At 36.8% G+C, this 11,834-nt stretch overlaps 1 protein-coding gene across 1 annotated transcript in view; it reads left to right on the top strand.

Annotated features, from left to right (window-relative positions):
• Nucleotides 1–11,834, top strand: part of LOC309558726 (titin-like) — a 320,308-nt gene that overhangs the window by 59,686 nt on the left and 248,788 nt on the right. Inside the window, exons 31-41 of the mRNA XM_082261775.1 lie at nucleotides 286–549; nucleotides 1,010–1,270; nucleotides 1,887–2,147; nucleotides 5,313–5,573; nucleotides 5,752–5,893; nucleotides 5,997–6,162; nucleotides 6,341–6,572; nucleotides 6,806–7,090; nucleotides 8,051–8,176; nucleotides 8,446–8,634; nucleotides 10,642–11,190. Coding sequence (XP_082117901.1) covers nucleotides 286–549; nucleotides 1,010–1,270; nucleotides 1,887–2,147; nucleotides 5,313–5,573; nucleotides 5,752–5,893; nucleotides 5,997–6,162; nucleotides 6,341–6,572; nucleotides 6,806–7,090; nucleotides 8,051–8,176; nucleotides 8,446–8,634; nucleotides 10,642–11,190 — 2,736 coding nt within the window. The remainder of the gene's footprint in view (nucleotides 1–285; nucleotides 550–1,009; nucleotides 1,271–1,886; nucleotides 2,148–5,312; nucleotides 5,574–5,751; nucleotides 5,894–5,996; nucleotides 6,163–6,340; nucleotides 6,573–6,805; nucleotides 7,091–8,050; nucleotides 8,177–8,445; nucleotides 8,635–10,641; nucleotides 11,191–11,834) is intronic.

Raw genomic sequence — 11,834 nt, forward strand, 5'->3', positions numbered from 1 at the left:
CGTTTCCATTAACTTTATATACATTTTATAACATGTAAAATACATGCATACATAGTATACATGGTACTTTGAAGTGACTGACTGGACAAATGAAGCCATAGGGTGCATCTGGTGTGTACATAATATGGTTTGTTAAGTCTTGGTATGTAAATTAAATATGTTTAAGAAAAAACGATAACAGTAGGGCAAGACATTTTGATGCCTTTTAATGATCAGAACATTTGCAGTGAAAATCTTTGCACTTGGTGTTATTTTTCTAAATGACCATTTTATGATACATTCTAGCTGTCAAAATCAAGAAGACACTTAAAAACCAGACTGTGACAGAGACACAAGATGCTATATTCAGTGTGGAACTTACTCACCCTGATGTTAAGGGCGCCCAGTGGATCAAAAATGGAGTTGAACTGGAATCCAATGACAAGTTTGAAATCACAGTTGATGGAACAGTGCACACTTTAAGAGTCAAAAACTGTGTTGTTCCAGACGAGTCCGTTTACAGCTTCAAGCTTGGCAAAATTGGAGCGAATGCAAGACTTCATGTTGAAAGTAAGTCACTAAGGTTCAAGAAGGGGTATTCTAAAAAAATGGAAATCTTCTGTTGGTTTGGTCTCTATCAATTTCAGAGAAGGCCTTTTCAGTTCCAGATTTCACCTGCTACTTAATAGGGTGTGTTGAGTAACTGTAAATCAAAACATATTGGTTGTGCTCCAGTCCCCTAATCTTTGTAAGCAATGCAACCAGAAGGGATGACACCATTATCTAATTGGGGCTGAGAAGAATTGAAATCTTTTCAGATTACTATATTGAAAGGTTGCAATCAAACAGGAGATTTCATACTTCTTTGAATTCTTTTTAACATTTAAGATCATTTTTACAAATGGAACATCACGGTGTGCTGAAATGAATTCAGTCCATTCATTTGTCTGCATGATTATGCCATGTAAAAGATTCAAAAACAAAATTGCCAGCGGCATGCCATAATTAAGCTTTATATTTTATTTTCCAGCTGTTAAAATCATCAAAAAGCCCAAGGATGTGACAGCTCTAGAAAATACACCAGCTACATTTGAACTTAGTGTTTCCCATGACACTGTGCCAGTGAAATGGTTTTTCAAGAACGTGGAGCTGAAACCAAGTGATAAGCATCAGATTGTATCAGAGCGTAAAGTCCACAAACTCGTTTTCCAGAACGTAACTGCTGAAGATGCAGGAGACTACACTGCAGTGGTCGGACAGCTGGAATGCAAAGCTAAACTTTTTGTAGAGAGTAAGTACATTTTAGTTATGACATTCAGTTACAATTTCTCTAGCTTTATTAACACATACCATTAAAAAGCAAAATGTTCCATGTGTGTAGGGATAAATGTTATTTGCTTGTTCCCCTCACTGGGTCACATTCACTATTAATAACTTTATTATTGTGTTTAATGTATCACATAGGTTACTGCATCACCGCTATTACTCAATGTAAAGCACCACATACCTCTGCAGTTCCCTGTCTGAACCTTAATTGTTACTTGCATTTATTTATAACCAAAATAAATAAAAATGTATTTTGAACTAACTGCCCTGCGGTTTCATTCTGTCCATCCCTCAAAGGCTCTCTTTTCTGTCCACTGGCCTTTCCCAGTACACTTTATATGCATATGGTTCTAGAGCCAAGGGAAGGACCACCATACTTATGATGATCACTGTGGCACTATATAAAAAAAAAAAGTTAGACCTACCCCTGTTTTTAGGGATAAAAGTCTTGTGATGAGCTGATACCCCTTCTGTGCTGTAGAAATATTGGCCTTGTATAGCATTCTCAAATATTCTGTGTACGTGAAATTGATTTCTAAGACTTTCTGTCATGTTAAATAAATACATTTTTTTTCCCTCAGCATTACATATTACAAAGACTATGAAAAACATTGAAGTCCCTGAAACCAAAACAGCCTCATTCCAGTGTGAGGTGTCTCATTTCAATGTTCCATCCATATGGCTGAAGAATGGAGTTGAAATTGAAATGAGCGAGAAGTTTAAGATTGTGGTTCAGGGTAAACTTCATCAACTGATCATCATGAACACAAGTAGTGAAGATTCTGCTGAGTACACCTTTGTTTGTGGAAATGATAAAGTCAGCGCAACTCTCACTGTAAAACGTATGTATGATTTGAAAGGAAACTAATGTTCATTTTATTTACATACTTATACATTTTCACAATATGCATTCCAGGAACCAAATACGGTACAACCTTGAATTGCGTGTAACTTGGTCTGCGAGTGTTTTACAAGACAAGCAAAATTTTTTTATAACTTTTACCTTGATAAACGAATGATGTCTTGCAATATGAGTAGCAACTGAGTAGAAGCTGGGTATGATTTAAAGTAGTTTGATTTAAAGCCTGACTTCAACCACTACTTCAGCACTAATTCTGTGAGATTTGTAAGGATTTGAAATTACTTCAGTGTCACAGGGAGGAACAGTGATGTTATGAACAAAAATGTAACTAGCAAAGGTTTAACTTCTTTCAGGCTCAAGTTAGAGAGGCGCCTCTAAGTGTAGCAATATGGATACATTTAATGAAGGTACATCATTTAGCAACTCACATGGTTGATGATTAAAACAGGCACATCTAAGTATACAACAGCATCCAGGGTAAAGCTGTCCACATAGACCTTATACTCTATAGTTCCTGCTGGATTCTGCTTTATGCATTTCCTATTGACAATATTTTTTTGGGGTTGTGGAACTAATCATCTGAGTTTCCATTATTTCTTATGGGGTAATTCACTTTGATATTCGAGTCATTTTAATTACAAGCACGTTTCCAGAACAAGTTATGCTTGCAGTTCAAGATTTGACTGTACTTAAATGTATTCTAATGGCCATAATGATACTAATAAACATTTGTTACTACCAATGTCATTATTTATTGATTCTGCTGTTTGTAAATGAAACAGAATTTTAGTGCACTAACCATGAAAAAATTATGTGGGCTGCCATTGCTGTGCTCCTTTTGAAAATGCTAGTCCCTAGAAGTCATGCTGATGCTTTGCATCGTCTTAGTCACGGGTCAGGAGCAGCAAACTACAATATGGCAACTAGCATTCTCAGATAGAGGCAAGCAATTGCAGCTGGCCAATATAGCAAAGTCAAGTGCTCACCCAGTCTATGGTATTTATTCATAAAAAATGGTGTAGCGCTATAATCTATCAATAAAATTGATGAGTCCGTCAGTCCATGAAATGACCACATAGGACAATATAATTCAATAGAAGTAAAGAAGATTCCATAAGAAGTTGTGCTAAATGATCTTGAAAATACACCAACAAAACTTCCAGAAGCCCGGTGCAAAGACAGCCACTACCATAGAAGATCACTTGGCCTCTTACAATAACGCCATGATCCTTATTACAGGGATCAAAGAAGACAGGGGATCAGATACAGTTATACTCCAGGATAGGTCTTACTGCTGCTCCCTCCTCGGTTGTGCCCGTTCATCCCACACTGATATATAACGATCATATGGAGAAAGGGACAACTCCCATAGTGTGATATTGTCAGGCAACTTTATTATGCATCAAAAAGCCAATTAACAACTTAAATTTTGGCCGAGATAGCAAGGCATGTATGCTGGAATCTCCTGAAAACTCCTCTGGCCGGTATCTAACCAGGAAAATGGCCGCCGCGTCCCCCGTCCATAGCGGCGTGACGTACCGCAAGCTCCTCCTTAATAGGAAGTGTTCCTGGCATTCTGTCTGCTGCACGTGCAATTACTTCCTTGCACGTGCAGCAGACAGAACGCCAGGAACGCTTCCTATTACGGAGGAGCTTGCGGTACGTCATGCTGCTACGGATGGGGGATGCGGCGGCCATTTTCCTGGTTAGATACTGGCCAGAGGAGTTTTCAGGAGATTCCAGCATACATGCCTTGCTATCTCGGCCAAAATGTAAGTTGTTAATTGGCTTTTTGATGCATAATAAAGTTGCCTGACAATATCACACTATGGGAGTTGTCCCTTTCTCCATATGATCATTATATATCACTGTGGGATGAACGGGCACGACCGAGGAGGGAGCAGCAGTGAGACCTATCCTGGAGTATAACTGTGTCTGATCCCCTGTCTTCTTTGATCCCTGTAATAAGGATCATGGCGTTCTGGTAAGAGGCCAAGTGATCTTCTATGGTGGTGGCTGTCCTTGCACCGGGCTTCTGGAAGTTTTGTTGGTGTATTTTCAAGATCATTTAGCACAACTTCTTATGGAATCTTCTTTACTTCTATTGAATTATATTGTCCTATGTGGTCATATCATGGACTGACAGACTCATCAATTTTATTGATAGATTATAGCGCTACACCATTTTTATGTATTTATTGTTTTGGATCAGGTTTCTCTGATTCAGGATCAGGTGTTGGCGGCTATATTGATTGTTTTAGAATTATATTTTATGTGTATAAGTGTGTATGTCTTTACACTTTCAATAAGCGCAGCAATTCCCATATAATATGGTATTTATTGAAATAGCAGAAACAGACTGATGAGGTTATCCTCCTGATGTTATCTCCTTTAAGCTGTTTTGTGCAAAGCAAAAAGAACCCTGACTGTCTCAAAGTGCTGCCCCTTCCTCTTCTAATCACAGTCTTTTTGTTAAGGCAGTACAAAAAAGAAAAGAAAATTTATATTTTAGAGAATGCATAACAAGATTAAATGGTGTTTGTTTGTGACTGGAGTTTAGCTTTAATATGAATGCCTAACCATTTTTGTTGCATAAAGAGAGTGGGTTACTGAAAACTAGTTAGCTCATGCTTTTAGCGTATACACGAATGTGAACCCAGAAATGTTAATTGAATTGAATTAGAGAGGTTATCAAGTCAGGAGGTCTTTTATCTTAATGCATTCTTCGCATTAAGATAAACATTTTGTGTGACCGGAACCCCCCCAGGGCCGTTAATGCTTACCTGAGCCCCCTCTTGATCCAGCAATGTCCATGACTGTCTCAATTGTCTGAGACTCCCCTCCCCATTGGCTCCCGCTGCTGTCAATCAAAGTCAGTGAGCCTGAATGGATACTCAGAGCTGTGCCTCGGTTTGGGTGCCCCCATAGCAAGCTGTGGGGGCTGTGGGGGCACTCAAAGGGAGGGAAAGGCTAGGAGGGCCAAAGAGGGACCCGATAAGAGGAGGATCCAGGCTGCTCTGTATAAAACTACTGCACAGAGCAGGTAAGTTTAACATGTTTGTTATTTTTATTGAAAAAAATGAGACATTACAATCACTTTAAGGAGAATTGCTGCTAAAACGAAATCTCTGCTTGACTTTTACAGCTATTCTGATTACATCCATGTTGAAAGACATCAATGCTGAAGAAAAAGATACCATTACCTTTGAAGTAACTGTAAACCATGAAGGCATCACTTATAAATGGTTGAAGAATGGTATTGAAATCAAATCTACAGATCGCTGCCAGATAAAAGCCAAACAATATACTCATTCTCTTACTATTAGAAATGTCCACTTTGGTGATGCTGCAGACTACAGCTTTGTTGCCGGAAATGCAGTCTCTAAAGCTACCTTATATGTTGAAGGTATAATATTTTTTACAAATGCAAAACTTTTAATCGTATCTTTCTTTTTATAAATTATGATTAATATTAGTAAATTAATAAGTAAAGCAAATGACTAACCATATATAATCTTGTTTCTCTTTTACCCACAAACATCAACTGTTTTGAAAATTAATTATCCTTCTCTGTTGCTCTCTAGCTCGCCATATTGAATTCAGGAAACCAATTAAGGAAATTAAAATTCTTGAAAAGAAGAGAGCAACCTTTGAGTGTGAAATTTCTGAACCTGACTTGATTGTTCAGTGGATGAAAGATGGGCAAGAACTTCAGATTACTGAAAGGTATCTGCTTTCTTTCCACATCTGACAATCATTTTGTGTTAACAAAACAATTTTTTTCAACAGGGTCAGTGCAGTAGAATTTATTTATTTATTTAATATTCAGGGTGAAGATTCAGAGTGAAAGATATGTTCACCGTCTTGTAATTCCCTCTGCTCGCATGTCTGATGCTGGGCAGTACTCTGTGGTTGCTGGTGGAAACATGTCCACAGCCAGCTTGCATGTTGAAGGCCGTGATGTCCGCATCACATCCACTCGCAAAGAAATTCAGGTAATTGTTTTTAAAGGCATTTATCAATATTATATTAACTCAAAAAACAGTGCTTTGTCCACATGACACAAGATAATACTTTTATGTTAAAATCACATATTCTAGCAATTGCAAAGCTGTAACAATTTAGTTTTTTTTAGAATTCTTTTTATATTTAGTTAATTGTTATTGTTTTCAGGCTGTTGAGAGACAGAGAGCTGTGGTTGAGTTTGAGGTCAATGAGGATGATGTAGATGGCCGCTGGTTAAAGGATGGCATTGATATCAACTTCCATATTGAAGAACGGTATGAGTACATTGTGGAAAGACGCGTGCATCGTATAAGCATCACCGAAACCAGAATTAGTGACAGTGGAGAATACACTTTCTTGGCTGGAAGAAATAGGAGCTCTGTAACACTTTATGTTAATGGTGAGTTTATCTCAAAAATTAATATTCACCTTAGTTTTTATAAGGGAAATAAAATTTATTGTTAGGCTATTGAAAGGTATGGTTCACATAATTTCTTAAGAATAAATATTAAGGTCAATGAAGAAGCATTCAACCTTAATAAATGAATAATTTATAACAATATAAGTAGTGTCAGTTGTTCACATAAATTTACACTATATGACCCATTAACAGAGGTTTTTTCTTATTAACAGCTCCAGAGCCTCCCGTTATAATACAAAAGCTGGAGGATGTGAACGTGGAATCTGGCAAACCAGCTCGCTTCTGTACTGTAGTGTCTGGAAAGCCACAACCAACTGTCGCTTGGTTCAAAGATTCAACAAAGCTGTCTCCTGGTTTCAAGTGCAAGTTCCTTCATGATGGGCAAGAATATACACTATTGCTCATTGAGGCTTTCCCTGAGGATGCTGCTCTGTACACATGTGAAGCCAGCAATGATTCTGGAATGGCCACCACCTCTGCTACTCTTACAGTTGAAGGTATGGTGCATTTGAAAATTATGTAATTAAAATATATACTCACCAGTGTGTATTTTATGTATGTATTTTTTCCTAGTTGTTGTAGATTGAATTAGGACATCTATTTTGGCTTGAATTAGGACATCCTATCAGACCTGGCTAATGTGGTTTGGTTGTAGTGGATTTTTAAGTTCACCTGAACCTGAACCAGATCTGTAAAGGGGCCCCAGTACTCTGTACTGTGTGGTTTGTTAAAAACGAATTAGATACATTTTGTTAAAATATAGTTAAATGCAGATACCATACCTGTAGGCCTTTTCTTTCTCTTATGTAGATTGCATTGTTGATATCCTTACATTCTAGATTAATTGCAGGACACTTACCCCTAGTATCCCTGGAGCAAATGGGCTTGCTGTTTCAAAAGCCACACATGCACAATGTCTGTTCTCTCTGCCTATCCCAGCAGCAGCTGAGCTCAGCTTTAGCGAGAGGTGGAGAGAGATTCCCCAATGTGCATGCTTGGCTTTTGAAAAAGGAAGGGCTCTTGCTCCTGCATTGGAAGAGCAGAGCACCAATGACTGCTGTGTCCTGCAGAATCCAGAATATAAGGATGTCCACAATGGAGTATTTTAGCCAGTCTGCTTGGGGGACAGAAATAGCATACAGGTATGGCATCTTCATTTGAGTATATTTTAACAAAGTGCATGGTGCTTTTAAACTACTGCCACCCCTTGTCTGCTTGGGCCAGTTTCTGTAAAAGGTTAACTTTTTTATCAGCATGTGATGTTGGCCTTTTTTATTTGTTATGTCCTTATAATGACACAAATAGCATTATAGTTGTGGTTTCTTACATCATTAAATCAAACTTAATAATAAGCTAAAAAAATATCTGTTACATGTTATCAGAAATGCAAAAATGTATACACTTGGCTAAACAGTACCGTATATGTGTTGTGATTAATTTTGCCTTATTTGCTTTAGTTCCGGAAGTAGTGTCCCCAGATCTAGAGGCACCAGCTTTCCCTCCTGAGATCATTACACCTATTCGGGATACAATCACTGCTGAAGGACAGCCTGCAATCTTCCAGTGTCGTGTCTCTGGCACAGGTTTGTTCAATATTTATTAACAGGACAATAACTAATAATTATAACCTTATTATGTGGTGAGTGATGCAATTACTTCAGAATTTATGAGGAGGTATTACAAGTTACTTATGAATTGCATTGTAAGAGTATTACTTCTTGCTATAGTCTTATATCTTTTGTAAGGTAATCACATGTTCTCTTCTGCTTTCAACCAAAGACAATTTCTTATTATTTAGCGCTATGAATTATAATGTATAAAGTTATACTGTATGTCTTTTGCCATAACACAGATTTGAAGGTCTCCTGGTACAGCAAAGACAAAGAGATCAAGCCATCACGCTTCTTTAAAATGCCTCAGTTTGAAGACACATATCAACTTGAGATTGCAGAAGCCTATGCTGAAGATGAAGGCACCTACACTTTTGCTGCAAGCAATTCTCTTGGTCAAGTCTCTTGCACTGCAAATCTCAGACTGGAAGGTAAATACATAACAGGTGTTATTTGTGTAATATATACAGTATATATGTAAACAATTTAACAAGCTGTGCTAATATAGTCTTTGTCTTTCATTGACAACCAAGTTCACTAATGGAATCTTTGTCTTTAGTTAAAGCATACATATTCTTGTCCAGAATATGGAATAGTCACATCATTTTCCTTCTCCATTGTCAGTGTTACTTTCCTTGTCCACTGTCATTTCATTTTCTTTTCTTTTCTCTGCTATGCACTCCTATCCCTCATTTAATTACATCTTCTTGATTGTATATATTAAAAGGTGCAGTCTTTCTGTGTCACACGAAAGCCAAAACAAAAAAGGCATATGTATAACTCATTTATAAATGATTTGCTAAAAAAACATAAGAAAATGTTAAAGGAAATTCCATCATTAGTGTCAACATTAACATTTTTAGATCAATTCAACTCATAAGCTGCTACTGCATGGGGGAACTCCTCTCTGACATCCATTCAGACCTCAGTCTTTGCTTAATTGCAGAGCACACCATGGTGCAGAAAAAACATTCCAGTGTGATGAGATTTTGGAAATCTGCAGGTTTTTATTGAAGTTTTAAGTTATACAACAATCATCACTAATCGCCTTCACAGTTTTCATACATTTTTCTTACACATAAGGCCCCTTATTGGAAATCCGCACATTTATTCGAAGTATAAATGTGCAAAATACATCAAAGCATTTTGTGATGATAAGCTGGTAGCTTAGTACTTAATGAAAAGCCTGATGGTTTTTGGAATCCCTTAGAACTGGACTATTCTGTACTCTGGATCAACATTTTTAGCTTTGTTTGCCTACACATACTTTGTATGATTATAATTTGGTATGCTAGGGTTGCCTCAGTCATAATAGTTTACATACATTTTTAGTCTATCTTGTTGCAATAATTTACTCAATATTAAAAGCTAATGTTTCAAATAAAGTTTGAAATGCTTCTTTTTAGGCCTTAAACATTATGTGGATATAACAACTGATCCCCAGTGGCAGATCACTTCACCTGGGTCATTTAAGAAGGAAGTGGTTGCTCAAATTCCTGTCTTCATCCAGCCTATTTCTAGTTGTGCTGTACAGAGTGGGGAAACAGTTCGTTTTGTAGCAAGAGTTTCCAGCTTGCCAAAGCCAGAAATTCAGTGGTTTCACAACCAAAAGGCCATTCTTTCATCCAAAAATATTGTCTTTCATTTTGATGAGTCAACAAACACTGCTATACTTATTATAGTTGATGCATTTGTAGAGCATGCTGGGGTTTATACTTGCAAAGCAAGAAATAGTGCTGGTGAAGTCTTCTGTGCAGCCACCTTAACAGTAACTTCTGAAGGTAAAATCCTGCCTTCTAGTGCAGTTTATTTTGAGACTCGTATACACTCGTACTAACATTTTCCACTCTACTTCCATTTTTTTCACCTCCTGTTTTGGGAAGTTTTTCACTTTACTTGCACTACTTCACCTCTTGTTTTGCAAAGTTAATCATCCACATACCACCACCAGTTGTAATACAAGAGATTTTTAACCTCTTCACTTCACAAACTAACTTTCCTGCATTAGTATCTCCAAGTATCTAGAACATTACCTAAAGCATATCACTGCAATGTTGTTGGAAAACATTTTTGATTCGAACCTATGGTGCACTAAAGTTAACCCAAAGAGCCAACTTTAGTATATTATCTAACATATCCAAATTATTTCAATCCAGTAGTCAAGCAGGTGTCACTCTTACTTTGGATCAATAAAGAACATTCTTTGTCAGAATTTTGAAAAGCGACAACGAAAGAAGATGCAACCTTCTGTGTCAGCATGAATTTCCAATTCTTCATCCTTTGTCATTTTTTGTAAACCAGCATGCAAGTTGGCATGCGTTATTCGATCTGTTTACGTCTTCTTCATCAGCCTATTTGTTTTTATCATAAGGACCAATGGACAATTTAGTTGTTAATTTTCTTTTTTTTTTTTTTTTTTGTTTTACTTGATTACACAGTGCAATCCGTAGTTAGTCAAAGCTTTACAAGTTCTGCGAAAAGTGTAACAGAATCTGTCAGCACTCAGTCAGTATCAGAAGCCACAATATATTTAAAAGAATTTAAATCAGTTCAAGCAGAAGCTGTACAGGTTTTTGAAAGCGCTTCTGAAAGCTCCACTGTAACTGCATCATCCTCAATGAAAACAGAAGAACGCTTTAAAGAGACCATGACCCAAACTTCAAAAGAACAGGTTTCTGAAACTGAAGCTGAGGTGCAAGAGGTCAGTGATAAAGCACCGAAGATACTGCTGAAACTTCATGACATGACTGTGAAGGTTGGAGAAGTAGCCCAGTTTATCTGCGCTGTGCAAGAGGGCAATTTGGAAGTTACCTGGAAACATGAAAACCAAACCATAGGAGACACCACAAGAGTGAAAACATCTCAAAATGGAAATGTTATGTTACTTACTATAGAGAATGTTCAGTTGACAGATCAAGGCACATACAGTTGTACAGTTTCTAATGCCTTTGGAGAGAAGACAACTACTGCAGTACTAACCGTAGAAGGTGGCTATTTTAATATTGCTGTTTTAATACGCTCCAAATAAAAATTACGGTGGTTTCTTGTCACCTTGTTTGACTTTGTTTGGTCAATCTTACAATGAAATACCAAATAATTCTCAAACCCAAAAAGACCTGTACAGAGGAGGCCCCTATATTTATTTGTAGAATGAAAAAGATGTAGCAATTACTAAACATGCCTAATAGTCTTAACATTAGCTGATAACTGCATGGCAAATGATCAACATAGTTAGACTGTTGTTACAGTTAGAGCCAAAACTTACTAAAGAATCATGTTTTCATTTTTGTTTCACTTTTTTTTTTTTACTATAGCTTTGGACTAATGACTAAAATTCTATAAGCTCCAATACTTTTTGAATATATTTTATAATGATAAAGTTAGATTAGCTATCTATTTATCTATATATACTGTATATATTGATTTTTTTAAATTTTTATTTTTTGAAAGTTTTACTTCTCAGTTACTTATTTTTTTCCCTTAGGAGCATGAGTTAAAAAAAAAAAACACATTAGCTCCTTCAAACAATTTAGGCATTTATTGATTTTTTCATAAGTATTATACATGTGAGTTAAAAATGGCCAATCCTATACTTATAACTCGACTTTACATTGAATATACAACAGCAATT

The sequence above is a fragment of the Pelophylax lessonae genome (genome assembly GCF_965119305.1).
Source record: "Pelophylax lessonae genome assembly, chromosome: 6".
Classification (NCBI taxonomy): domain Eukaryota; kingdom Metazoa; phylum Chordata; class Amphibia; order Anura; family Ranidae; genus Pelophylax; species Pelophylax lessonae.